Source organism: Aspergillus caelatus, assembly GCF_009193585.1.
Source record: "Aspergillus caelatus strain CBS 763.97 unplaced genomic scaffold BDV27scaffold_194, whole genome shotgun sequence".
NCBI lineage: Eukaryota > Fungi > Ascomycota > Eurotiomycetes > Eurotiales > Aspergillaceae > Aspergillus > Aspergillus caelatus.
Genome location: NW_022475457.1, coordinates 30,762 through 54,892, shown reverse-complemented (window position 1 = coordinate 54,892; position 24,131 = coordinate 30,762). Strand labels below are relative to the sequence as shown.

General features: G+C 48.4%; 10 protein-coding genes across 10 annotated transcripts; 6 read left to right on the top strand and 4 right to left on the bottom strand.

Annotated features, from left to right (window-relative positions):
- Positions 1 to 395: 395 nt before the first annotated feature.
- Positions 396 to 896, top strand: BDV27DRAFT_133854 (uncharacterized protein). Its single transcript, XM_032068175.1, has one exon. The coding sequence runs from the start codon at positions 436 to 438 to the stop codon at positions 712 to 714; it is 279 nt and encodes a 92-aa protein (XP_031923961.1). The 5' UTR covers positions 396 to 435; the 3' UTR covers positions 715 to 896.
- Positions 890 to 1,493, top strand: BDV27DRAFT_133853 (uncharacterized protein). The gene has a single exon (XM_032068174.1). The coding sequence runs from the start codon at positions 932 to 934 to the stop codon at positions 1,259 to 1,261; it is 330 nt and encodes a 109-aa protein (XP_031923960.1). The 5' UTR covers positions 890 to 931; the 3' UTR covers positions 1,262 to 1,493.
- A 950-nt stretch (positions 1,494 to 2,443) lies between these two features.
- On the top strand, positions 2,444 to 3,645 carry BDV27DRAFT_167384 (uncharacterized protein; the record flags this gene model as incomplete). The annotated part of the gene is made up of 2 exons (XM_032074469.1): positions 2,444 to 2,726; positions 2,792 to 3,645. The coding sequence occupies exons 1-2, from the start codon at positions 2,471 to 2,473 to the stop codon at positions 3,643 to 3,645; spliced, it is 1,110 nt and encodes a 369-aa protein (XP_031923959.1). The 5' UTR covers positions 2,444 to 2,470.
- A 1,375-nt stretch (positions 3,646 to 5,020) lies between these two features.
- BDV27DRAFT_133851 (uncharacterized protein) lies at positions 5,021 to 6,320 on the bottom strand. The gene is made up of 3 exons (XM_032068173.1): positions 6,130 to 6,320; positions 5,439 to 6,016; positions 5,021 to 5,358 (listed from the first exon to the last, which is right to left on the bottom strand). The coding sequence occupies exons 1-3, from the start codon at positions 6,229 to 6,231 to the stop codon at positions 5,241 to 5,243; spliced, it is 798 nt and encodes a 265-aa protein (XP_031923958.1). The 5' UTR covers positions 6,232 to 6,320; the 3' UTR covers positions 5,021 to 5,240.
- A 3-nt stretch (positions 6,321 to 6,323) lies between these two features.
- BDV27DRAFT_133850 (PA and RING finger domain protein) lies at positions 6,324 to 9,825 on the bottom strand. Its single transcript, XM_032068172.1, has 2 exons — positions 7,198 to 9,825; positions 6,324 to 7,144 (listed from the first exon to the last, which is right to left on the bottom strand). The coding sequence occupies exons 1-2, from the start codon at positions 9,468 to 9,470 to the stop codon at positions 6,787 to 6,789; spliced, it is 2,631 nt and encodes an 876-aa protein (XP_031923957.1). The 5' UTR covers positions 9,471 to 9,825; the 3' UTR covers positions 6,324 to 6,786.
- Positions 9,826 to 10,833: 1,008 nt separating this feature from the next.
- On the top strand, positions 10,834 to 11,892 carry BDV27DRAFT_133847 (uncharacterized protein). The gene is made up of 2 exons (XM_032068171.1): positions 10,834 to 11,136; positions 11,202 to 11,892. The coding sequence occupies exons 1-2, from the start codon at positions 11,076 to 11,078 to the stop codon at positions 11,849 to 11,851; spliced, it is 711 nt and encodes a 236-aa protein (XP_031923956.1). The 5' UTR covers positions 10,834 to 11,075; the 3' UTR covers positions 11,852 to 11,892.
- Positions 11,893 to 12,988: 1,096 nt separating this feature from the next.
- BDV27DRAFT_167382 (uncharacterized protein) lies at positions 12,989 to 14,884 on the top strand (the record flags this gene model as incomplete). The annotated part of the gene is made up of 1 exon (XM_032074468.1): positions 12,989 to 14,884. One exon carries the CDS (start codon positions 12,989 to 12,991, stop codon positions 14,882 to 14,884), a length of 1,896 nt encoding a protein of 631 aa, XP_031923955.1.
- Positions 14,885 to 15,837: 953 nt separating this feature from the next.
- BDV27DRAFT_161249 (Gfo/Idh/MocA family protein) lies at positions 15,838 to 16,974 on the top strand (the record flags this gene model as incomplete). Its single annotated transcript, XM_032073190.1, has 1 exon — positions 15,838 to 16,974. One exon carries the CDS (start codon positions 15,838 to 15,840, stop codon positions 16,972 to 16,974), a length of 1,137 nt encoding a protein of 378 aa, XP_031923954.1.
- A 352-nt stretch (positions 16,975 to 17,326) lies between these two features.
- On the bottom strand, positions 17,327 to 20,410 carry BDV27DRAFT_161248 (violaceus kinesin; the record flags this gene model as incomplete). The annotated part of the gene is made up of 1 exon (XM_032073189.1): positions 17,327 to 20,410. One exon carries the CDS (start codon positions 20,408 to 20,410, stop codon positions 17,327 to 17,329), a length of 3,084 nt encoding a protein of 1,027 aa, XP_031923953.1.
- A 504-nt stretch (positions 20,411 to 20,914) lies between these two features.
- Positions 20,915 to 22,540, bottom strand: BDV27DRAFT_161247 (sugar porter family MFS transporter; the record flags this gene model as incomplete). The annotated part of the gene is made up of 1 exon (XM_032073188.1): positions 20,915 to 22,540. One exon carries the CDS (start codon positions 22,538 to 22,540, stop codon positions 20,915 to 20,917), a length of 1,626 nt encoding a protein of 541 aa, XP_031923952.1.
- Between the last annotated feature and the right edge of the window lie 1,591 nt (positions 22,541 to 24,131).

The window sequence follows — 24,131 nt, the reverse complement described above, 5'->3', positions numbered from 1 at the left end:
TTCCTCTCACACTGGTTTTAACCCGCTTCTCCTTTTCAGCTCACCAACTAGCGTCTAGTGAATCATCTAGACGGATCAACATACAAGATTCGTTTAGATGAGGCCGTAGCCAATGTATCACAGGCTATTGAGTGGGTTGAGAATACCGGGGAGCAGGTCCTACTTAGGTTATACCAAACTGGCAGGGACACTATGGCTGGTTTTAATAAGTTCAAACGGACCGGAATATCTGGGGAAAGGTCGACCGAGCGGTAAAAAACATCGCGAAGAACCAGAAGACAGTGACAAGGGCAAAGCAAGAAGTGACAAACAAAGGGGGGGGGGGGGGGGGGGGGGGGGGGACATGGCCGCGCTTTTTTGCTTATAAATAACGCGCAGAATTGGACAAAGACAGTGGGGAGACTTGTAAGGGCTGTTCCCGATTTTGAAGGTGCTATGAATCTACTCGTGCGCCCCCTTGTGGAAGGATTCTGTGAGATGAAGTCAGGCAAGACAAGATCATTAGATCCTGGTGGGACTGATATTCAGATGGCTATTGACTTTGCAAAGCTCTCCCCACGACCACAACCAATCAGCCGGGAAGAGCTGGCAGTACAGATAGTGATGCTGACGATGAGGGGGTTTGATGCTGGCAAACAGCTTCAGACGTGCCTGAACTTTCACGGGCTATTATCGAGGAACTCTCAGATGATGAAGATGTGGATAGAGCTATAGTTGAGGGTCGGCCCAACTATTAACGCAGCTATTAGCGGCCTCGGCCACCTAACTCACCCAGACGGGCCAGACCGCATCTACGCAAGAAGCCACACCGAGTACCGCACCAGAAGAGACAACTAAACCCCGGCCGAAAAGAAAAGCGAGAATCCCAAGGCCGAACAAAGAAACTCTAATTACCGCGGATAATGATTTTGGATCCCAGACCCAGAATCCCATGCGGAAGCCAGCGGAGCAGAACAACGCAAGACTATTGGATATTGGATTCGATGGCCAAAACTGTGGCGCCCGGCCCCAGCAAGCACCGCACCGTCCATTCCCGATCGTGATAATGGTGACAGGGATACTCGTGAATCTCCTTAAGCGATTCCATGTTGTTAATGCAGTTGATAAGGTTACTATCATGTGGGAAACTGGAGATATCATTGCCAATCCAATATTTAAATTGCTTGTTGAGCGGCCTACTGCAGGCTACTCGCTATTGGGACTTACTTCGGTAAGAAATAGGCCATTTACTTGGGCATACAGAGATTACTGGCGTCCATGATATCCAGGATGGAATTGTTCAGCAGCTGACTGAAATGGGTTCTGTCTGGTGGCTTCTCAATGCACTAAGCAAAAACGAGACACAACTCTATGCGATTTTCTAGTCGGCCACCATGCCTGCTGAAAATATTCCATTTGAAAAGACGGCCTGCATTTCATAAGAGCCGGGACGAGCTATATTTCATTCCGCACTAAATCAGATACTGACGCTAATATTGTGTTCCGACCCACCCTGCTATCAATGCAGATAATTCAGGAGATAAGCTCCAATAATGCCTCAGTGGCGCAAGTGATTAGATTCCTTCACACAAACAGAAGGGATAGAAAATCAGTCGATAAAGATCTTACAACCGGAGCCATACATCAGGTAATTGCCTGTCCGAGCACCATCTATTGGTCTGATGGAAACCTGGAAGATGAACAGCTGATAGATAAGAATGAAGAAGAGACGATGAAGGATGAACATGGACCTCGCGTTTAGTTATTTGGTAGTACTACTAAGCGGTGACTACTATTTTAGTAAATAATGAAATGAATTCAACTACCTCAAAGGTGAAGGGCTGCTCGAACATTACGCCCAAGACTCATGATTTTGTTTAGCAAAAGTATCACGGCCACGGATCACCTCCTCATCCTTCATAATTTGGCTACTATAGAGCTCTGAGGTAGTTTCTGCTTGTCTCTGTTTATAGCTCTCTGCAATTTTGACTCTTTGCTCGAGTCCTGACTGTGAAACAGTGGGAAGACACTCTCAAAGTAGAAAGCCTTTGATTCAATCACTGTGTACATACAGGCGCAAACATTTGGTGTACATGATATTTAAGAAGAAACTGTCAAAACGTGGAGTATTATTGTTGAGACTGGCTCATGAGTCATATGTGACGGACTAGGCCCGAAAGGCACCTCGTATCATAGATGCAGAGGACGATGAACGTTGAATGACACCTATACTAAAAGACTGGATTCTACTAACCATTAGAAAGAGCCTCATAGTAATGGATGGGTTCGTTGCTCGTGGTTATGTGACATGGATGTCTTCCCTCGTTCCCAAGTAGTTTTAGGGTTACTGGAGCAACATGACTAAGCAAACCAAACTCATCTCTGTCACAACGCCTATTGAATCTGATTAAGCAGACTGACCACTGAAACATTTATACCTGTTATCCTTGATACGCGCCTCCGACTTCAAATACCAAGTACAAAGTCCGACATGCGCTCCACGGCTGTGAGAAAAACACGCTCGAAGCGCCCAGCACGTGGTGCGCAGAACAGGAGAGGCGGGCTCCGTCCTGCCCGAGGAATCGAAGAGACAGGTATTATAAATCAGGTTGGATCTCAGGAACAAAGACAAGTCGACATTTCCAGTATATTTGACTCGCAATCACGCGTATCATGGTCAGATACCTTGGCTGCTCTCGAAAAGGAGTCGCTTGCTTCCCAAATACGCAGACACAAGGAATGGAAACGTAAGAAGGTTCTTTCTTGTTGCACAGGCTGATAAGTAGGACTAATGATAACAATTGGGTATCAGGAAACGGGTCAATCCATGAAGATTACTGTCGCGTTTGCTTGAAGTCAGATAGTCTCGAGCCATGCCTGACTTGCCGACTGGCATTTCATGGCGATTGCATGCCTGCTGGTTGGCTGCGGAACCCCCAAAATGAACTATTTTGTGTCATATGCGTAAGACGGGGTTGGCATATAATACCTCCTGCGCTTACACCACCCGCTTCGCCAAGATTGACAGAGGCACATGGCGCTCCTGCTACAGGCACTCCTGCGATAGAGGTCGACAGCGTTTCTCTATCAAATCCACACTCTCATGCTACACCCCTGCACAGGCAACCACAGGCGTCGTCAACACATGAACAAAGCATCAACGACAGAGAGGCTATACCAGCCACTAATCCAGCCCGAGAAGCCTCACCTGACAATGATGAGATGAATGAAAACATGTATACACAATCAGGAGTCTCTCAGCCGCCCCGACGCCAGCGAAAATCTCGGTATATGAGCCTGCCCAGCGAGGTTGATGCATCCCTCAATGTCCTATACCGAGAGCTTGAATCAAATGCATCGTTGAGACTAGAAATTGAGAACCTACGCGAAGAAAACACCCGATGTATGCAAACAATCCAGATGCGCGACCTCAATCTGATGGCTCTGCGCCGGGAGTTGGAACGTCGGCGATTTTCGGAACAAGAGCTCGAAAGACTACAGGCGAACGCGGCCCAACTCGAGAATGCAAACAAGGAGATTCAAGAGCTTCGGGCAAAGAATGAATCTCTGGAAGCAGAGCTGCAGATATCAAGGGAATCAGCAAAAGAAGCCAAAGCCCTTGTCGATGATTGGAAGTCGAAGCTGTCATTGCTGATTAATAATTGATTTCTCTTTCTTTTCTCCTTAGCGTTTGAGTGTTCTTGTTTTGGATTGACTATTTTAAGCGAGCTTTCTGGTTAATTTGGTAATTGCATTGTTCTGGCGAATTATATATCTCATCATCTAGTTTTCCTTTCTATAGTAACCCCTTGGATTATATACATCGCACAGAACCCCTGTATTCAATTAATTTTTATTATATATTCAAACATATTTGATCATAGTCTTCCCACAGGATATGGTAGAACAAAGAAATGCCGTAGAGTTGATTCGATAGACAACATGTCAGGGGCCACCTACGTTCGTCAAGACGCCGCTATCCCATGCGGCTAGGAATCCAAGAGCAAGGCTTAGTAGGTGTTGAGCCAGGAACAAAGCCCGAAGAACAACCCTAAGGGACAGCAATATCACGCATTCACATTCCACATCCAGCCCACTCTATCCACTCGCGTAGTAACAGCAGCAAAAGCGCCTAAAAGAATACAGACGCCGGCGAAGATCTGCGGCCATATAACTTCCTCCATCACCCATAACCAAAGCGACGTAGCAAAACCAACAATACTCAGAATCATGCCGAGTCTTGTACCTGTTCGCTTAATATCCGGGGTCATGGTCGTCTGCATGGCCTGTGGCCGGGAAGAGGGATTGTGCTGTGCTGCTCCGCCCACCAACCCATACAACGATGGTGAAGGCATACAAGCCGCGGACTGTGTTTACGGCGATCCAGCAGAGAGAGGATGATGATGATGATCGCCGAGGCAAAGCTGAGGAGGATCAGGATGCTTAGTTTGCCCGTCCACCAGTCCGTCCGACAATGCTTAGCACGAGACGGTTCTCTTGTGGTATGATTACCAATTGAATAGGTATTGATCCAGACCCACCTGCATGTCGACCAGCTTACGAATTGATATGAACAACCTTAAAATTGAAGGACATATTTACTTATGTAAAACAGGTTGGAAACTAATTCATTATTGCCAGGCAAAGAGAAGCTAACTCTAGGACCTCGCAAAACCGGATGGGTTGCACCCTCTGTTATGCGAAGCAACAACTTAATAGTTCTTAGTTGTGTCATTCATTGATTACCAATCACTATTACTGTCTGGCATGTCCTCGATCAACGAAATCTGCCTTACAATCCTGCTATCCGGCTGCAGTGTAATACTAACATAACAAGTAGATCGTACTTCGTACATGATTGGTAATCAACTGAGTACTTTTGACACCCAAGGGGTGTTGGGGTTGTTGGCCCCACGCTTACCAATCACCGGTATGATAAGATGCATTTCCATCATACTATTTACTAGTAGGATCCATACACCTGCAACTATAAAGGAACGTGTACTGGGCACTTGGACAAAGAGAGCTAAATGTGCCGTCATTACTCCACTGTATCCGTGTTCATTTGCAATTGAACCATATCCTATCAATCTGGCGCCACAAGAAATGAAATAGGTACCTGAACAGAAATCAAACCCTTATTAAACACCCACGGAGTAATGATTGTATGCCAAGAATGGCCCTCAAAACTGATGCTTTTATTGTACACTTCCAGAGGTATATCGAATGCTGGTTTTCAACCAGAGTATATACAACAAATTTTACCTGCGTACCGCCTCCAAATCCGCCGCCCACAGTGCCGCACCCACAGTGTTCGTGAACGAAAACGCGATAGAAGCGAAAGGAATCATTTCCAACACAAACGAGGCCATTCCAAGCCTGGTCAAAGCAAATCAGTAAAAGTCCAGACAAAAGCATATATCTCAAATGGAATAATGAAAAGCAATGAGTAAACCTACCCCGTATACGCCCCCCTATTCTTCTCCACCCATGCATCCTTCTGCTTCTCACCCCACCCCTTCAGCTGGAAATACCTCGTATGAGCCACGGGCCCTAACTTCTTTCCCTGCGCATATGCGTACATCGCTGTTCCCACCACCGGAATAAAATTCAACGGTAGAAGGATAAGCGTATGCAGCAACGCCTGCGGCTTCATCCGAGCCAGGGGGCGCTTCACCATTTTGCCCAACCGGGCAATGGCATCTCTACCCGCCTGCCGCTTGATCTGCCGACCCTCCGCGACAAGCGACTCATGACCGCGGGCAATGAGCGTGCCGTCGAAGGTATCCGTCAGTGCCTCTTCCAGGAGGAAAGAGCGAGCGAGAAAGTTCGTGATCGCAGAACTTTCGCTGAGGATGAGCAGAGCGGCGGATATGGGCGCCAACGGGCCGCTGGTGAAAGACATGATAGCTGCTTGTGGTACGTAGGTGAAGAAGAACATGGCGCCTGTCACGCTGAAACCGAGACTACTGATTTGTCCGACTTGTGAGAGGAGCGGACGCCAGAGGTCCTTGTGGTACGCGAAGTACACTATGCCCTGCGTTTAATGACTGTTAGAGTTTCTCCATATGAATCGTAATGTAAAGAATTGTGAGGCGACCACATCTATTTTTCTGCTCGCATTAGGGAGCTATCAAAAGGATCCCTCACCTTGAAAGGATAGAGGTATGCGCCCGATAGGGCGACCTCTTGAGCGACCTCTTGGGCATGCTTAGCCTCTTCAATGAGGGCCTTTTTGGCCTTGTCATCCATGGTGTGGTTGGTGTCTCCTGGTCGTGAGAGATCGTAAAAAGATTGAATGTTTTTATTTTCTTCTCAGGAGGCTTAGCGGCGGACACATGACGTCACGGGATTCAATAGTGCAATCTATTTATATTACCCGATCGATAGATCGAGTGCCTCGACCCACCCAGTTTTAATATACATACATAAATGCATAAATAGAGTAGACATGCACAAGGCAAGAAGGGGAGTGTCGTCACAATACGATCAGAAAACGCTATTCACCACGTTTAGGAAGAAAAAAAAACTAGGTAGTAACTGTCCAGAAAAGAGAAACATAAATGAAATCATTGGCTGCGGGCAGTTTTCAGCCGCTTTGTATAGCTAATGATCTGCCTCGTCCTGCACTGCGCCTGCACACCGTATCCGTAACGCCAACCAAGTCCAATGTGGACGGCCCAAAAGATCGCCAATGGGAAGTATTTTCCGATCGCAAAGCGGTGAGTCCCTGAAGGAACCGAGGTTCATGTTCATGCTTCGCTGTAACTATATGCCAGGGGTATTTGAGAAGGAAAAGTGAAAATATCATCGCTCGCGATCAGTCCGGCCTTGATGCCAAATAGTATCGCCACTGAGGGCCGAGAAGCTAAGTGCGGCGAAGTTTCTCCAGTTGGGCGGGGGCGCCGAAGATGAGTGCCGCTCAAGCAGACCAACATCTGAGCCACCGCGACGTTCGAGGTCAGACCCTTCATCTTCAACGCTGTTTGTAATCGGGACAGGAGCAGACGGCGCATTTGGATGGGAGTCTAGTTCATGAGGATAGGTGTGGTCAATCGACTCCGCAGATTCGCGTGTTTCAGCGGCCTTATTCTGGGACATTGACCGAACGACATCCCCTTTGCAGATGGGACAGGTTCGCCGACGAGTTGTCAGCCATGGAGTACTATTACTGTTAGCGATACAGACCAGAAGACATCTACTTGGACCGCCACTTACATGCACTCTGCATGGAACTCATGCCCACAGGGCAAGCTCATTACCCTGCTCTGCCCGTCCACGTATTCTTCGAGGCAGACAACACACTCTACCTGCCGGCCAGTATATTTGCGCCTCCAAAGCGCGGATGACGAGCCAGCCTTCTCTTTCTTGGATGACTTTGTTTTGGGGCTCTTCAGGTCTTCTGTGGCCTCCCGTGCTTCCTGCGAGCGACGGTGTCCCGAGCGGTTTCTAGAGCCCAGCAAGGGCGACGTTGGTGAGACCGGACCAGGGCTCGAGGACCGGGATGAGCTTGATGTGGAGGACGAAGACATGCTGATTGTGTGGTACGTCCTCACGGGGAGACGGTCAACAAGAGATTTTGGGGCTCGCCAACGTCTTCGACGGATGCGAGAGCGCAGCAACAAAAGAGCATAAACCGCTGTCAGTGTAAGCAGGGGGCTCACGACGAGTATCAGAAGGGTATCGAAGAACGGGCTAGTGGACATGCTTGTTGGTGTCAATGTAACCCATAAACCCTCGTGCTCGAGCTGCCCAGTGTTTTGGAGGCCCTGGAATCCAGATGCACCATGCAACTTTCGATCTTCGATATGATCTCGCCTAACAGGCCGACTCAAGTCCTTCTCGCCATCCTTCGTCCAAGAGAAATGTCTTGCAAACCATCCCTTGCTCTGCTTATGGTATTCGTGGGTGTCACTAGTCAAGCTCTGGTGGTTGGAACCGTGCAACTCTGCTTTGCTAGTTTTTGACTTATCTAGAGTACGATACTCGCCGCTTCCTGGGGTTATGCTGCCACCCTTGAGCGAGGCACCTGTGGGGCGTGAGCCTTTTCCGGTAGTCTGCATTTTGCTAGCCTCCGACTCCGGGACACTGCTCGGCAACGGGATGGAACTGCTGATCGGAACTAGAAGGTCTGGGTCGCGCCAATCCTGAACGCCAATCACAAACCCATCACCGTCGGCCGCTTGCGAAGCAACATCAGGTTTCTGGCGGTCGCCAGCACCGCTATCGGCTTTTGCCCGGTTGTGGCCATGATCGGTGCCATCCTCGGACATCTCCATATCCTCCCAGGGATCCTTTAGAACCCAGTCAATGTTTCCACTGCTGGGAGGTCGTTGGCTATCCTCTGGCAGGCGTCCACCATTCCTCCCCATTCCCAGCAGAGACCCGAGACTCTGAATGAAGCCTGCTTTGCGGGTCGCCGTGGTTGATTTCCTGCCAGATGATGTGGCATATCGCGTGGAAGTCGGCGACACAGCCGCGGTCGATGTCGTCGTAGGCACTATCTGCTGATTCCCAGTCGTACTCTGGCTGGAAAGTTTTGTGTGGCGTGGCCCAGAAGCATCATCTACGCTCGAGTCTCCCCCGGCCTGCGGAGGAACGAGTGACGAGAGCAAATGCGCCGTGGTATATGAGGTGAATAGAGCGGGAATTGTCACGTTGGACGTGTCACCTCGCGCGTACATGGTGATAAGGCTGCCTCCACGAGTATCGTCTCCAACAATCAACGCGATTCCTCCACGCCTTTGAACCCATTTGACCTTCTCCAAGAAGCCGCAGCCACCCCGACTCAATAGAACAACCTTACCGCTGATCTCAGCGCTCTCTTGTAAAGACTGTATATCAGCATGCTCAGTTTGCCTGTTCTGGTGGCTATCCCCGCGCTGCTCGGAGACACCCGACTCCGCTACCTTAGATTCGGGAAGTGGGTGGTGCAGATGATCATCCGTGCCATCGTTCGTCGATGGTGTCACAACACCGTCATTTGAGCTGGCTTGTGAGTCGATATCCTGTTTAGGATCCGTAAGATGGATATTCGAAGTCACCGGGTCAGCTCCAGCACCGGGGAGATGCTTCCCGAGCATGGCATCCGACGCCGCTGGTATATCCTGCCTGTGACCCTCGCCCTCACCCCACCCTGGAATATCTGAACACCCTAATTCGCCTTCCGCCCCGGTAGTGGTTCTATCTCCGAATCCGCTGCCGATCCATAGCTGACCGCTGAGCCCCTTGTCGGGAAGGAGCGGGCCAAACGCTGCGGGCCGGGCCAGGAAGAATGTCGAGTTATCATCGGTCAAGCTAATGATAGCAGACGGTGGGAACAGCGAGGAGGGTATGTTGAAGGAAAAGAGAGCATGAAGTCCCGTCGCTCGACCAGCGAACGAACTGGGGGTGGTCACACGAGACGATGATGTAAGAACAGAAAAGAGAGTGAGGAAGATCGGAAAGAAGATGAAACAGAAAACAAGGAAGATCAGACGTGGCGGTCGCATAGTTGAGCCTTGTCAGATATAGACAACCAGAAGACTACCTGTGTCTGACTGGAGGTGAAATCGACTATAATTCCAGGAAAGTTTCGGTGTTTGGTATGAAGGCTCTTTTGTTGTTGACTGACGAGCTATGACCAATCAGACGGTCGTCGAAGGAGAATAAAGCGGGCACTCATCGAGAGGGGAGGGAAAACAACAAAAGGAAAGCGAAGCAGATTAGCGATGTTCAGTCAGCACCTGGAGACAAAAAAGATGAAGGAGGGAAAAAGGAGGTGCAGAAAGAGTCATGAACGATGCGATGGGGGGTGGTGGGTGGAGAAGGGGAGAAAGAAAGAGAGTTTAGTGTGTGAGGGTGAACTCCGTTCAAGCGCCTGGAGAGCGTCTCCGTAACACGCAACAACCGCAGCACAGCCTCGGAGTCACGGGATAGTGTTGTATGCCTCAGGCATGAAAGGTCAGGCAACGCTGGTCGAGAGCGACTACAATAATTCTTGTTTGCCGACCTGGTCACGGCAGTGGAGTCCGCATTCCTTGTTTGTTTGTAGGGGTTTCTCCCATGTCTCACTGTATCGTACGTACAATATTCGACTATCACCGGACACCTGCGATATCCCAAGGATTATCTTTACGATACTTAATTTTCAAGAAGTTCGGTTCCTCTCTGAATAAGGTAAGAAATCGTCCCCCGCAGATCATGCTGTCATCGGTCCCCACCCCACATCAACGGATTGCATTTCGATCGTCGCCCTACGCGCATTCACGGGACCACTTTGCCCTAGACATCCCGCATGGATGGTCCGTCCAACTCCCAAGTAAGATCTTAATTGTCCACGTGAAGTAATGCTCAAGATGGAACCAAAAGAACTCTTCCTCCTTCTACTTGCCATTCACTGCTATGTCAATTTTCATAAAGTATGTCGTATCTCTAGACTTCAAGGTTTATGTCCCTGGGACTTGAAAAAAAATAAATAAATAATTGAAAATAAAAATGAGTGATCTGGTTGCTTGAATATGCTAAGTACTGCATTTTCCTCTGGAACCCAATTTCTATGACCGTCAAACATACTGACCGTACAAAGAAAAAATTTCCACTCGAAGAGTACTACTCAGTACACAGTAACAGTGCGGAACACCATTTCATGGTTTGTATGGGTCTGTTTCCCCTTACGATAGGCAAAGGTGGAACCCTCCATGAAGGTGGGGGTGACTGATAAATTGTGGCGGCCATCGGACGAGTCGTGGCTGATGCTGGTGGTCCCAATAGCTTATTTGGTTCCGTTTGGGGCTAGTGACGTGTTTAGTACCACAAACGATCGTCCTCTTAACTTCAAGATACACACAACAAAGACATGATGAAGACATCCAACGTCATTGTCCCAAATTGAACCACTTTTTGGTCCCTCCATCACCGGTTCATTACAAATCTCCCCCGATGGCGTCAAGTGTACAGAAGGCGTACAATCGCCCATTGTTGAAGTATATATATCAATGTCCGTCGGGGGTTCTACGCTCTGAATAACATCTATTCGTGAACTATGAATACTACCTCCCGAAGCTGATTATACACTGTTCGAGAAAAGTTAATCTTCTACATCATAGCACTCCACAATGTCGCATCTCCTTCACAAGGTCAAAGATGCCGTAACCGGCCATCACCACGATTCCAACGGTATGAGAGCCAGCTGCTGTGAGAATCCATATCAACCCTTGCTGACAAATAATTTTCTTGCTTAGAGCATCGTAGTCAGGCTGGAAATTCTAATGCTGGAAAACACGAATCAGATACTGGCTATGGATATAGGCCCACCGATAAGTATGGGTCCAATACCAGCGACTACAGCTCTCACGAATACGGATCGAAGAGGGGTGCGGGCAGCTATGACTCCAGCACCAACACATACGGTTCTCACACTGGCCAGGGCAGCTACGGATCCAACACTACTAATTACGACAAGCCTAACACAGGCAATTATGGGACTGGTGCTGGTGAACATGGCTCCCATCCAACTGCGGGTAACTATGGGTCTGGTGCTGGAGAGTATGGCACCCGCCCTAATGCTCGTAATTATGAAACCGGCGCTGGGGAGTATGACTCTCGTCAAGGTGCGGTTCATTATGGAACAGGCACCGGTGATCTTGGCTCTCAGGCAGGCGCTGGCGGTTATGGTGGTTTTGGGTCTGGCCCTGGTCGTTATAGTTCAGGCACAGACTCTTATGGTTCCCCTGGTGGTGCACCAGGAGGTAGCAGCTACAACACGCCTGGATCCGGCATCAGCCGGCACAGTGAAGGTGCTCATGGTCATGATCCGAGTAAACTGGGCTCTCGTACTCTTGAGTCAGATAACCGATACCCTGCAGGCGGCACACAGCGTAGCCAACGGTAAGCAACGTTCAATGATAGGTGTGTATCTGCGTTTGTGAAGTTGTTCCTTGTATCGAATTTGCCAAGTGAATTTCCTGCTGTCTTGCCATAATCAGGTAGATGTAATAAATAGCTGTGCTCAAACTGGCACGTTTCGCCTAAGGAATAATTACATGCTTGTGTCTCAAGATTTAGTTGAATATATCCCTGTTAGTCATTATTTCTCGAAGTAATAGTGTCTAACTCAAACTCAGGCGATTGATCCTTCCTACTACTAGTCCGCAGAAATACTAGAAGATATGCATAAGTATCGCTGACCTGTACCTTCCTTATCTTTTCTCTAATGCGAGAGATGCCCATCTGTTTACTACGTTGTACATTGGCCATATCACATTACAATGCAAATGCCCTGGCAGAGACACGTACTTCTGCTAAAGTATATCGTTTTATGCGTATCTAACAAATATCCTGGCGAGGTCGTGGAATACATTGGAATAGCTCAGTGTTGAGATGTCGGATGAAGTGAGGACCAGAAAAAACCGCCGTCGTAAGGCATTTCTCCTCACACAGGCTGATTAGGCGGGCGCGGGAGTAGTGCCTCTGTTTTTTTACCAGCTGATCCCAACTTCTACAACAGGACAAAAGTCTCGCAGGAAGAAGGCTGCAGTGACCATCGAGAACATCGCGCCAGGAAGAGCTCCTCTAGGCGCCTGTCGCCCAATTCCCAGTGCCATTAGTCCGGTTCAACATGTTCAAAACAGAGCCGTCACGCCTTCTTCCAGTGAATGGCCAAGGCCTGCATCAAAGTGCGACTCGTTACATGTTAGTCAGTACCTAGCAAATTCTTCGCGATTTCTGCGCGTGTTCTAACTCCCCAATCCTTGTCCAGTCTTCTGGGTCGCGTCTCTCTACACTAACACCAGCGCCTCAGCTCACTCCCATCAGAACAGACGGCGCCTTTCCCCTTCAACCAGTCTCCAAGAACACCAAAATCAGGCGCTTCACATCCTTTCTTCCACAAACTCCCCTTCCGAATAGTCTCTCGCAATCCTCGCTACACTCGATCACGCGGCCTGACTCTCTTGCAGAACAAGCACGGCCTCTCCCAAAGAGTCTTGTCCCTCCCCTAGTTGCCGAAGATAATCACATCGCATCGAGGATGGCCTTTAGAAGACCCTTCATGAGGCCTCAGACCCTTAGGTCCAGAAATATACAGAGCCCGATGTACCAGGATGACGTTTATGAATTGCGTAATCTTGATGATCTGCCGTCGTCACAAGCTATCTGCTTGACCAAATTTGCCAAGGTACACCCCCGAAACAAAGGCAATAAGTCCTGGAAGCCTTTGCAACTCGAGAGCATCGAAGACAGCGGTAGCAAGGACAGCCAAACCCCCATGGCCCTCTTCGAAACGGGCCAAAGCAAGCCTCGCTCTCGATTATCTGCCCTTCATCGTGCACATAGTGGTGAGTGTAATTTGAGCAAGCACAGTGAAAGGTCCTCAGCATCCTCTCAGGTTCATTCGCAATCGTACAATTATAGTCCAGAAGTACAGTGTGGGGAAGAGGCATGGCCGACAAATGCAGGCATTATTCAATACCGAGAGAATCCTCTTAACTATTCCCAGAACTACGAAATCCCCTATTACTACTCACATTCACAGCAACATAGCTGCATATCAGAGAGCCCCTTCCTGAGAAATGATGAATATCACAGCTCTGAGCACCTTCCTTGGTCGACAGATCTACATTCGATCTCCAGTGGGCTGTCTTTCATGGGTGTACCGCAGCCCAACCTTTACAACCAGAATTTCATAGCTGAGGGTAACATCATGACGGACTCCTCTCTGAATATCTATAGCGCCAGTTTCGACACGCCGGACAACCGGTCTCCTTACGAATCGGTACCTGTTCACTACGATCATGCTGTCGCTCATGAGAGCTTATTAACTCTACACCCATCGCTCTTGGAGTCACAAGAAGATCGATCGAGGGATTTCTCATCTCTCTCATGGGATCCTTCTTTGGATGTTGCGCACGAGCATGTACCAAGCCCTAAGCCAAGTACACCTGTGATGGAGTGTCAGTCAGAGACGTCGGCTTTGTCCTGCTCTCCACTTTCGAATGATATAGATGCTCCACAAATACCTCGTGCTGATACCTCAGGCCCTGACCGTGATAGTCCTTATCAAGATGACAAAGGCTATACTGACGAAGAAAAGTCGACCTTGTTTGGAAGGGCTGTGTATGAGAAAATTACTGCGGACCAGGACAACTTATCGGCCGCGCAAATGGAAGCATACGATGCACACATCCAGGGAACTACGGCTATGGACAGCCCACATGAACGTGTTTTTGATCTAAGCGGCGAGTCAACAACCACAGATTCAGTTGATTCGGGGGGAATAGATATCAGAGCAACCAGTCAGTTAGGACTGACTGAAAAGCCGTTGAGGCTGTGTCCTATCTGGTATGATTTTACTGAAAGATGGAAGGGTATTCCCGCGGCCGGCTTCTCAGGATATCTAAACCTAATGACTAGCAAACGCATAAGACCTCCACCTGGGCTCTCTGAGCCAGTGGTGCATAAACCAACAACATGGCCTTTGCCTTACAGAAATGATCCTCTAGTGACTCAGAAAAGACTTGATGAAGCGAATGAATGGTTTCGCAAAGATGCCCGAGGCCAGGAGCAACTTCGGGGGCAAGTCACAGACATCGCGCAGAACTACGCCGAAAGAATTGAAGGGCTTAGTGGAACAACTCGGGCGTTGCGGGAAAGTACAGCTGCAAAGCAAATGAGCTTACTCATAGGCAACGTCATCGTTAATCTACACTTCTACGTCTCTGAGGGCAATGAGGGAGATGCAGCAGATTTTGCAAACTTTGAAGATGTGGGCAGTTGTTATTGCGAGCCCAGCCTTGGTGGACGACGCAGTTATTTCGATCGAGACCCCTCCGTTGATCACTGGAAGCTTCGTTTTGGTCGGGCTCATTCGACTATGAGTTACCTGTCAGAATCAAACCTTTCATCGTCTCACGCCAGAGCTCCTTGATCTCACGACAGCCGACAATGTGCGAAGCAGGTGTCTACCTAATAAGTGGACAGGAACCTGGCCATTCCATGTAATGGACAACGTGACTTTGTGGACGGGAGAGTTGCACAGGGTGACAGAAAAATGCGAAGCGATTAATGGCCGGGATCAGAAATTCATGAGAACAGATAATCACAAACAGACGATGAAAGGTTATCGGAGACTTTAGTGGACTTGGAACGTTAAATTGAGGTCAGGTAGGCATGAACTCAGTGATATTCTCTGATATCGGTTACTGATCTTTAATTTCTGCAGATTTCTTATGTCTCAGAGAGACTCATTGGGGCCAATGGACAGAACTAGGAAGCATGACGACTGGTACAGGGCATGTCAGTATCTGTCTCAAAAGCAAGTATTACTACTAATTTATTATTTAGCTCCGACGTCGCGGGAATGAGGCGTATTCTGCATTCAGTAGTGCCTTGCTTGAGCGATCGCAGCCTAAACCGCTCATTAGGGCATGGATATGCTTGGCAAAACAGTCTTTTTAATTGTTCTACATAGTGAGAATTGATCATAGCAGTTTTCCACCCATTTCTCTCCTATATTTAGTAGTTAGTAGAAGAAGAGTATTAATAATCTACCATTAGTGAGGAATCTAAATTCCACCTGCGACCCACACACATTCCGAACGGGTCCACCGATGCAGTTGAAGCTTATGTAGGAGTTTTGCTTATCAAAGTTAGTTAATCGTCTCTGCTTTGTCAACTGCTCGCTGGAATATACATTCCGGACAGAGCATTAGTAATTCTATTCTCTTAGTTAACTAATCAAGCCACTCTACTCTAAATAATGACGTAGCTTACGTAGCATTCCCCGCCCTTTATTCCAAACATATAAGAAACGAGCAGCCGGTTTGTTATCACCGCCCAAAAAAAAAAAAAAAAAAATCAAAAAATCTCATTACTAGCATCATGTCACCCTCAAAGTCCCCGATCCGCGTTGGATTAATTGGCCTTTCCGCCGATGGCGGCTGGGCACCAGTCTCACACCTCCCATATCTCCAGAATTCCTCAAAATATACCATCACGGCTGTGTGCAACTCCTCCCTCGAAAGCGGCAACAAGGCTATTAGCAAATACCATCTCGACTCAGCCAAAGCCTACGACTCCGTGGAGTCAATGTGCGACTCCGCTACCGTCGATCTAGTCGTGTGCGTCGTGGTTGTTTTCTCACACTACAAGCTCATCAAACCTGCCATTGAGCGAGGCAAGGACGTCTACGTCGAGTGGCCTCTGTGCACGACGACCGAGGAATCAAAAGAACTGGCCCAATTGGCCAAAGAAAAGGGGGTCAAAACCATCATTGGCTTCCAATCTCGCGTTGGCCATGTCCACTCCACATTACAAGAGTTGCTTGATAGTGGAAGGATTGGTCGGGTTCTCGCTTCCCATATTGTCGGTAGCTCGACTACGCCGGAGACGGGTAATCGGCTGGATAAGCGCTACTTGTACTTCAAAGAACGTCATACCGAGGGTACTAAGGCCCAGGTCACCTTGACGATCTATATGGGTCACACGATGGATTTTGTTGCATCTCTGCTCGGCCAGCCGGAGACTGTCTCTGCGCTGTTGCAGACAACATGGCCATACGTCGATGTCGTGGATGGGGATACGGTCATTGAAAGAAACGTTAAGAAAACAGCCGACGATTACGCATCGCTTCATGGAATCTTGAACAAAGATGTTAAATACACCTATGTTCTCCGCGGTGGAGACGCATTCCAAGAAGGTGATGGTCTCGTATGGGATATCATTGGGGAGAAAGGCCAGATCCGGGTTACGGGTGCCACGATCATGTTCAATATTGGTGCAGATAACTACAAGATCCAGGTTAAGGACTATGAAACCGGGAAGATTGAAACGGTTCCCATGCATGAGAAACTGCCGCTGCCGTTGCTTGCGCAGAATGTTGGGATGTTGTATGAGAGGTTTGCCGATGGTCAGTTTGTTCCGAGTTTTGAGGATGCGGTGAGGAGGCATGAGTTTTTGGATGCTGTTTTTGCTTCGAATGAAGAGGGTGGATCGGTAAAGACATTTACCGTGAAATAGAAATAGAATCTAAGTAATCAATTTGCTTTGAGCTTGTGTTGATACGTATTGGGATACAATATTTGATCTCATACATTATGTCCTAAAGTATCGCCTAAGACTAGAACTAGATGAGATCCTCTATCATATCTGATCTCGAAAACTAGGTTATAACCTATTTTCTCTACCAATACAGAGCTAACACAAGACATGCATTTAGGTGACTGTTATGACATTAAGTACGTAAAAAGACCCAAAAAAGAAAAAAAAAAAGGCGTTAATTCAAAACAAGTAATTATCCTACATGTTAAAGTGCGAGTAGTCCATGGAAGATTTGTACATAATTTATCAGCTTTGCGAGGTACCTTCAACTTTAATCCTCGCGGTGGCATGTGTTTTGCTGCCAATCATGGAGAGTAGCGGCCGAAGAGATAGTATATGGGTGATCAGGACTCAAATATCGGTTGCGGAGACGAACACACTCGGTCATGATAAAGATAGCATCATCTTCTTTGCCTAGGCATTTCCAGGTGTGTGCAATGTTATTCATACTGGTCAGGGTGTCCGGATGCTGTCCCCCTAGTACTCGTCTCCGAGTCTCCAGCACCTGGATCTCTAATGCCTCTGCTTCTTCCCCACGCTGCTGGTTCCAATATATCGACGCAAGGTTGGCCATATTAGTCATGCTGTCGGGATGCTCCGGGCCCAGCGTCTTTAAACAGAGCCCCAGAACTTCAGTCTGTAGCTCTGCTGCCTTCTTCCAGCATCCTTGACTTACGTATGTTGACGCCAGGTTAGCCATGTTGGTTAGAGTGCAAGGGTGATATGGCCCCATCACTCGTCTGTATACCTCCAAAACTCCAGTTTCTAACTCTTCTGCTTCTTTATATCGTCCCTGACTACGATAGATAGAAGCTAAATTACTCACGCTAATCAAGGTATTTGGATGTTCGGCACCCAATATCGATTTTCGCGCCGTGACTACTTCCGCCTGCAGCTCCACTGCCTGGCCCCATCGTGCTTGTTTTGAGTATGTGGATGCTAAGTTGGCCAAGCTGGTCAGAGTGGAAGGATGCAGTGGGCCGAATAGAAGTCTTCGCGTTTCCATTACCCGTAGATGCAACTCTTCTGCCTCCTTCCATCGTCCTTGATTCCAATACGTTGAAGCTAGGTTAGTCATGCTGACTAGGGTGGAAGGATTTAAAGCACCTGTAGCCTCTCTCTGTTTCCCGGCCAGGTCAATCAATAACTCCTCGGCTTCATTGAATCTTCCATCAGTGCAAAGGCAGTTCGCCATCTTCCAGATGAGTGGTTCCCATTGCGCCTTTTGCTGTCTGTCCATTTCATTCATCACACACAGGGCGTGAGGCATATATTTACGCCACAACTCTCGATTTTTATGGTCATGATTTGGAAAAGCCACGGACAACTGAGTAGCGGCTCTTTGGATCCACGGGACAAATAGACTGGTGTTTCTCATCCAGTTACGAGCTGCAATGTAGACCAGTCGATGTAGGGTCAGTAGCATATCGTCAGCTTGGATATTGATAAAGGAATAAGCACTAAGAAGGCCCAGTGCATCCGTTTTCCTCTTACAAGATGTTGATGATGGTAGAATGGATTCTGGAATGCTGTGAAAATCAAAACAAGCCATAAGTAATAAATAGTCAGCTGCTAATTGGTCTATCTGCTGGATCTGCGTAAATGAAACCACCCATGTAGCAATGACGGGGTTTTGGGTTTCTGCATAGCGTCCATCGTCCTCGAAATTCTCACTCAGAAGCTCCACAACATTGGACTCTTGATCCTGTAGTAGTTTTAAATATTGAGATGGATCTAGGCAGTTTTCATTGATGTAGGACGATGCTTGTATTATGGCCAATGGGAGAAAAGCCAGCCATTTTAGCAGGGGAATGGTTGCATCGCTATTACGCAAGGTTTTGCGAACAAGTGATTTCTCCAGAATTCTTATACCGGTCTCTTCATCCGGCTCAGAGACTAGCATAACATGAGAAGATGCCAATTTAACTGCCAGTTTTTGATTTCGTGTTGTGAAGAGGATATGGCCTTGCTCGCTCTGAGGCAAAAAGTCTCTCAACACCAGTGCACCAGCAGGGGTTGGGATCCACATGTCCATGTCGTCTGCATTATCAAAGATAAGAAGCCACTTTCCAGCGCCTTCTTGGCTAAGATACACCTTGACTTGCTCCTTTGCCTCTGCTGGCTTCTCATTCATTATCCCTAGCTGTAGGGAGATGTTCATGTAGGCTTGTTCGACATTCTCAAAGCTGGTACATGGAATCCAAAAAATCGAGGTTCCAGGAACCTTTTCTCGAACGCGATAGGCTAGCTCCAGCGCAATTTGGGTCTTTCCAATTCCGCCTAGTCCACATATAGCAGTCTTCGTTGAACATTTTGAGTAAAGAATCGATTGTTCAAGACTGTTGATCTCGTTCTGTCGGCCGACAAACCGTGGGTTTCTCGCAAAGGGGACCATCCACCGACCTCTTTCTTTCCTGCTCAAATCATTGTTGTACGGAGGAACCACTTCCAGAAGAGCTCTTGCATAAGCCGCAGCGGTAAGTGCTGCATACCCCTGCCATTGTTTGTGTTTGTGCGAGTCACAATAGTCACAAATTCCTCGGATGACCAAGCATGGTAACTGATCCATCAACCCGGCTGCCTCCATCTCAAAGCAGAGGATATTTAACTCCTGAGCGATAGAATCCCGTATCTTCGCGTTCTTTATCACCTGATTCCCAGAAGCAATCAGTCCATAATGAATGGCTGGCTCATTACTTTCTCGCGTTGGACGAACCACTAGCTGGGACTGATCGCATAGTGAACAGTCAGCCATCTTGCCCGTATGGTCATAGCCCGGTTTGAATAGCCAGTCATGGTCCGGTCGGGAGAATTGTTCGTAGATCTTTTGGTACTTCTGAACCATCTCTGATATACCTTTCTTGATCAGTGAATCCCTGACCATGTAATCACTGCGTATTTGGGATACTGCAGTGAGTAGGTATTGTGGGGGTTTGTTAAGCAACCCAGCGCGCTGTAAATGTCCATTATAAAGTGTTTTCCCATAGTCATATTGGATCACGCCTCCAGATACCACAGTTGGCATACTAACAATTACATCGCCAAGGCGAATATCTGTGTTCTTGCTGGGCACCCCACCTCCGATGCCTACCATTAATCCAAATCGAAGAGAAGGAAATGTCGGTAACATATGAGCCAATACAACTGCAGCAGAGGTGGTACCGTAAACACCGGACGGGAGGCAGGCAATCACCACGTTATGGCCGGTAATGTTCCCAAGTGTGTAGACGTTGTGGTCGGTTTCCGGCTGGGGTAGTGAGGAATGAACGTTATCGAGCATGGTTTTGGCCGCTGTCATTTCCAGTGGCAGGGCACAGATCCATGCTACAGTATAGTCGTCGTGTGTGAAAACCATGCTTGTATGTTAACTTTTGTCCCCCGAAAAAAAAAAAAAAAAAAAAACAAAGAAAAGGATAAATATAGATAGAACCCCTTGGTTAGGGGCCATCTGGCGAAAGAATATATTGAACATTCAGGCTGACAAGGTGGGAATAGTTTGTTAGTACTTTAGTATTACTACTACGAACTACGACTAAGAAGAGGGGTAGTCTAGAGCACGTGGCAGTTGCGTCCCTACATAGAAACTATACCTTCTTTTGCCCTACAGCCTCGTTTCCTTTTTTCCCCCCTCCTTCTTTTTGTTCATTCCAGAGCAGGTACATATTGAATTAACTAAACATAACGGGATAAATAATATCATTGTAGTAAGGGACTCCTTCTGTTAAGGATAGAGATGTGATGATGTATAGATAGATAGACGTTTGAGGGATAGGAGGTGAGGGTTGGCTGGGGCCCTTTCGATAAAGTCCTTTACTACAACAATAATATCATTATAACCATTTATGCCCATCAACAAAATTTAATCGGAAGCATGTTTATCCTCGCTCTCGCCGCCACTAGGAGCCATCTCAACCTTCTCGGACTCAGTGGCATGGTGGTCGGTGGTAGTCAAGCCAAGCTCGATCTGCATCTGGCCGATCTGCTCAATGCTGAGCTTCGGCAGCTGCTGGGCGACCTGGAAGGGCCACTTCTTCTCAATGTGAGCTTTGGCGAAGATAATGTCAATCTCTTCTAAATCACGACCGGCGGTCTCAACGTAGAAGAAATAGGTAAAGGGAATAGCGGTAAAGTTAATCAGGGCGAAGAATAGGTAGATACCCCAGGGGCTCTGGTTCGCAAAAACAGGGGTAAACATAACCACAGCGAAGTTGTTGATCCAGTTGGTACAAGTGGAAGCGGAAGCAGCCATGGTACGCGTGCGAAGAGGATTGATTTCCGGAGGGTAAATCCAAGGCAGAGGCAATGTAGTGAAGGCAAAGAAGCAGATGAACAGGAAGATACCAACGGCGGCACCCTTGGCATTTTCGGTAGTCCCGTGAATTAGACATCCCATGGTGATAATAAACGAAAGACCTTGGCCAAGGTAACCGATCAGGAATAGATTACGGCGACCGACCTTCTCAACCATGAAGAAGGAAGGAATAGTGGCAAGGGCGTAGACAGTGGAGAAAACACCACCGATAATCAGAGCCATCTTGTGGTCCATATGAAGGTTGTTCTCAAAAAGGATGGTCGAGTAGTAGATAGCTGCATTACAACCAGTAAATTGCTGGAAGAACTGGCCAGAACAACCTATCATCATACGCTGGAACTCCTGGGTCTTGCCGAAGGTAAAGAGGGTCCTCCAGCTGCTAGTGGACTCCTGGGCCTCAGCAGCCTTCATATCAGCCTTCATCAGGTTGAAATCGGAAAGGACGTCCTCTGCATCCACAGAGCTGTCATTGAGCATGGCCATGACTTGGATAGCCTCATCGTCCTTGCCCCGCATAATAAACCAACGAGGAGACTCGGGCAGCATAAGAGCACCGATAATAACAAAGATAGCGAACAGGATCTGGAAGGCGACAGGGAACCGCCATTGGACGGAGGATTCGGTATAGGAAAGACCGAAATCAATCCAGTAAGCAATTAAGGTACCAACAGCAATAATAGCACCCTCAAAGCAGACGAGGAAGCCACGGTTGTGGGCCTTAGAACACTCAGACTGCCAGACGGGGATAGTGGCAGTGTCCATACCGTTTCCAAGACCAGAGATTACACGACCAATCACGAATTGACCCAGACCCCAGGAATGGCCAAAGGCAGCCGTAGAGAGAACAGTACCGATCACCATAAGAACACCCCCAGTGACCAGCAAAGGGGTACGGCCCGTGCGCTGACCAAAGCAGAGAGTGAAGATAGCACCGAAGAAACAGCCCAGTTCGTAGCAGGAGTTGACGGCACCCTGTAGGACGGAGACATGCTCCGGGTTGTTGCCAGGGAGTTTGTTATCGAGGACAGGGAACTCGCCGACGAAAGATGTCCCTTGCATAATACCAGACATCAGACCCTGATCATAACCAAATAGGGAGAAACCGACGACGGAGGTGAAGGTGATGGCCCAGCGGAGCTTCCTGCCCCGGAGACCGGAGTTGGTTGTCCACATATTGAGATGTTGTTTGCCTCTATCTCACTAAAAGAGGGAGGATAAGGAGATACTGAAATCACGAAGAAAGAATAGGCATGGACTCCCCGGGGGGTGGGCGATGTTTTTTTATCCTTTTCAGATGTATGTATGCGTCTGCTTCTTGCATCTGTGGGCATCAGGGGCCCCAGATCCACTGGGCTCCATCGGGAAGTCCCGCCAAGGGAAAGATAGATTAAATATGACGGCAGCTTGGGTACCGTAAGGTAAGTGTTGCGACCTACCGTGGGGGCCGAGGGCCTTGTGAGTGGACTAGGGGCAGAGGGAGAGGCAAGTCTGGCGGGCTGCCGAGAGGGCCGAACGCCCCATTCATGCGAATCGAGTCATAGTAGTGGCTTAAGACTTTTTTCGGTTTCAGTCGCCGAGGATTGGCGCCGTTGCCAAAGGCGAACAAGCTCCCGCGCCCACCGTTCGCGGATGGTAGGGCTAGGGTTGGAAATCCGGGGGGGGTGATTCGGGGTAGCCGATGGTAAAGTTAGGTTTGTTCAGTTCTACTTTTACATAGATGGACGCAAAGAAATCATCCTAATGGGATTCATTGAATTAATTGAAGTAACTAACTATAACGATTAGTCATAACTCACATGGATCATATCAATCGAATAGAATACTAAAATGCAAAACGAAAATCGATTACTGCCTAGGATTTATTGTCCACCGCAAGAGGAATCTCGCCTGACCCTCCATGACCTCCACAAGGAAAAACGAAAAACGGGGGAAAACGGGGAGAGGCCCGGTGGGCCAATAGGGCTAAAAAAAAGCCATTCCTTTGTCCTGGGTGAACCACTGAGCGTGCCCCATTCCCCATGATAATTAATAGACCCTTGGGGCCGGGGTCGAATCATACTGTTGAATATCTATCACACATGAAACTCGCCTCAGTTGCCCCTTTCATTCCCCCGTATTGTCCTCGGCCTTGTTGACGCTGGCCCGATGCCGACAACTGGATAGGTTGCACTTCCAAGTTCTGCTTCATCTCTGGCCACTCCCGTTCTCCAGATAATCCTCCGATGTTGGGGATGGGCTCCGCACTAACGCTACGTCACCGATCACAATGACCTTTCGAACTCTGCCAAGGACGCCTTGGCCTACCGGAATAAATAGGTACTCTGTAGATCCCTGACTCGTCTGGAGGAGGGCCAAAGGATCTCTCCCCATGGGCCCCCCCCCCCGAGTGCAACGTGTCGTCGGTCAGGCGAAACGAACTACACGAAGTAACACGTTTTTCTCATTTGCCCCGTGGAACCAGCTGGGGGCCGAGTGCAGCCCTACCTGAAAGCTATAGATAGTCCTAATCCTCTGATCGATTGATCGGATGTTTTACTCCGTAGATGCCTGGTGGGTCTAGTCGCCAAGGCGGGGAAACGAAGGCGGGGTCGAGGGCAGCGGCCCGCAGGTTTAAATTGCGCCACCCGTATTGCCGACCGCCCCAGAGACACAACACAAGACTTTTCCAAGAGGACCAAGACCTTTCCAAGACCTTTCCAAGACTTTTCCAAGGCGTCTTAGCCATGACTGCTAATCCAACGTCTCAGATATCTTTATTTACTCA

Coding starts and splice junctions, on each gene's coding strand:
- BDV27DRAFT_133851 (XM_032068173.1), bottom strand. CDS start 6,231: ATGGATGACAAGGCCAAAAAGGCCCTCATTGAAGAGGCTAAGCATGCC. Junction 6,017..6,129: donor CATACCTCTATCCTTTCAAG/GTGAGGGATCCT, acceptor CATTAAACGCAG/GGCATAGTGTACTTCGCGTA. Junction 5,359..5,438: donor AATAGGGGGGCGTATACGGG/GTAGGTTTACTC, acceptor TGCTTTGACCAG/GCTTGGAATGGCCTCGTTTG.
- BDV27DRAFT_133850 (XM_032068172.1), bottom strand. CDS start 9,470: ATGCGACCGCCACGTCTGATCTTCCTTGTTTTCTGTTTCATCTTCTTT. Junction 7,145..7,197: donor GAGTTCCATGCAGAGTGCAT/GTAAGTGGCGGT, acceptor TAACAGTAATAG/TACTCCATGGCTGACAACTC.
- BDV27DRAFT_133847 (XM_032068171.1), top strand. CDS start 11,076: ATGTCGCATCTCCTTCACAAGGTCAAAGATGCCGTAACCGGCCATCAC. Junction 11,137..11,201: donor CCATCACCACGATTCCAACG/GTATGAGAGCCA, acceptor TTTCTTGCTTAG/AGCATCGTAGTCAGGCTGGA.
- BDV27DRAFT_133853 (XM_032068174.1), top strand. CDS start 932: ATGCGGAAGCCAGCGGAGCAGAACAACGCAAGACTATTGGATATTGGA.
- BDV27DRAFT_133854 (XM_032068175.1), top strand. CDS start 436: ATGAATCTACTCGTGCGCCCCCTTGTGGAAGGATTCTGTGAGATGAAG.